Source organism: Colobus angolensis, unplaced genomic scaffold (genome assembly GCF_000951035.1).
Source record: "Colobus angolensis palliatus isolate OR3802 unplaced genomic scaffold, Cang.pa_1.0 Scaffold109, whole genome shotgun sequence".
In the NCBI taxonomy this organism is placed as follows: domain Eukaryota; kingdom Metazoa; phylum Chordata; class Mammalia; order Primates; family Cercopithecidae; genus Colobus; species Colobus angolensis.
In genome coordinates, this window is record NW_012111919.1 from 7,254,700 (window position 1) to 7,256,801 (window position 2,102).

At 54.2% G+C, this 2,102-nt stretch overlaps 1 protein-coding gene across 1 annotated transcript in view; it reads left to right on the plus strand.

The window, feature by feature from the left end:
* Nucleotides 1-35: 35 nt before the first annotated feature.
* Nucleotides 36-2,102, plus strand: part of EFR3B (EFR3 homolog B (S. cerevisiae)) — a 112,301-nt gene continuing 110,234 nt past the window's right edge. The window contains exon 1 of the mRNA XM_011951077.1: nucleotides 36-231. Coding sequence (XP_011806467.1) covers nucleotides 60-231 — 172 coding nt within the window. The 5' untranslated portion in view covers nucleotides 36-59. The remainder of the gene's footprint in view (nucleotides 232-2,102) is intronic.

The following is a 2,102-nucleotide window of genomic DNA, read 5'->3' on the forward strand; positions in this document are numbered from 1 at the left end:
TGCCCGGCGGGGCTGTTGCGGTCGCTCTCTGCGCGCGCGTCTGCGCTGCGAGGACAAAGATGCCTCGGGCCGGGGACCCTGGGGTCCTCTCCAGGCCCGGCGCGTGTTGGTGCTGGGCGGTGGTCCTTCGGGGGCGGAGGCTCAGGGGAAAGCGGGTCTCCCGGAGCCGAGCAGACCGGGAGTGCTGGAGGAGGTGGTCGTGTGGCAGCATTTGCGGAATTAACAAAAGCGGTTTGTGCCTGGTAGTTTTCTGCGGGAAGCCGGTCCAGGGCTGAGGGAGACGCCCGCGGCCGGTCGTCTGCGCGGCTCGGAGAAGGCGGGAGGCGGCGCCGAGGCCCTGGGAGCAGCCAGTGGCCGAGTCTCGTCTCGCCGGCCTGAATGGACTCGGCCTCTACCTGCCCCTGCCGCCCTGCGGGATCCAGGTTCCCCAACTTCCAGATTTGTCCTCCGCAGTGATGAAAGGAGGAGACGCTGCTGAGAGTGCAGCACAGCCCTGACCTCTCCCCGCCTCCACCGCCATCCCCTCAACTGCGGTGCAACAGTTAGCCAGACCCTCACGGCTCTGCTTGATCATTTGCCAGGAATCCCTCTGGTTTTGCAGGCAGTGTGGGTGAAGAAGAGAGAGCGCGTTGGGTCCCACAGTGCAGCTCTGATGAATGGAGCACTGGAGACCTAGACCAGTCTCGGAATGGACCGCATTCCCGAGCCTGCAGCCCATCAAGGGCTGTGCGTGTGTGTGTGATCCCAGTAGACGTAAGTCCATGAAAACCCAGGTCTCTGGCAGCTCTTCTAGGGCCAGCAAAAGAATTGGAGCTGTGCTCACCTCCCACCCCCACTGCAAGGTAGGGGCTCAGGCTGCACTTGAGGGGTCAGTGTTTGGAGAAGAGTGCTTTCCCAATTTAACCCATCACTGAGGCTGCTCGGCTGCTCAGCTGCCTCGCTCCTGGAACAGACTGTGAGTCACAAAGTTTGTTAGAGGCAGAGGAAACTGAGAGCCTGGTGCAAAGGCTCAGCAATTGGTGGGCCCCCCTACTGAGAGAGAGAGAGAGAGAGAGAGAGACTGACTCAACTTTTTCATCAGTCTCCTTCCCTGCCCAGTTGCTCAAAAATACATTTGCATTTCTGATCCAGGGTGAGACATCAGCAGGTCCCCTCAGCAAGTACCATTTCTCTTGGACCAAGTGGGAGGAGGGGGAGGTTGGCCTGAGAGGCTGTGCTGCTGACCACTGGGGACTCTGGTGAAAGGTAACAAGGCGGTTGTGCTTTATAAGCCAGAGGTTGTGAGCTATATATATAGATATAGATATATATATATTTTTTATTCTCTCTGTTTTACCCCTATTCTTTTCTGCAGAGGGAGCAGCCTGAAGCTGCAGATCATTTGACCAAAGCATGTGACTGCAGGGGCACCTGCAGTGGGGAAGGAGTTAGGACAGGCTTATCAGAATGGGTCAGAATTAGGAACTGGGTTCTGCTGGACTGCCTCATTGTACTTAGCCCCAGATAATTTGAGATATCTGAAGGTGGGGGTCCCAGGCTGCCTCTGTTGTATGAAGCAAGACAAGGAAGAGCTGGATAGTCAGAAAGGTGAACTGGGGAGCCAATGCATCTGGGTGCTATTTTCAGACACATCACAGATTTTCATTTCTCTTTTATATTTTTATTTCCCCAGATGCAAACAGAGATGGTATTTACCCTGAATGATTCATAGAAAGATTGTAATGGAGGAATCCTCTGGGCAGTTGCCTGCGGCAAAGGAAAGTCACACCAAGCTTGGGTGGGAAATTATTACTGAGTTGCTGGGTGCAGAGTCTGATCTTAGGAGGTGTGGGAGGGAGCCCGCTCCCCCTGGTGAGGACTCAGCTGCCTGCATTTTCATATATTCCTGACTTTCATGAAAATAAAGGGTTTGTGTGATATTTAAAGTCATTTTCTCAGCAGAAATCAATAGTGATGAAAAAAAGTGAGTGAGGAGGTCGAGGGGGAGCATGGAATTACAGACTTCTTCTTTTTTCTTTTTTTTTTTTGAGACGGAGTCTTGCTCTGTCACCTAGGCTGGAGTGCAGTGGCCGGATCTCAGCTCACTGCAAGCTCCGCCTCCC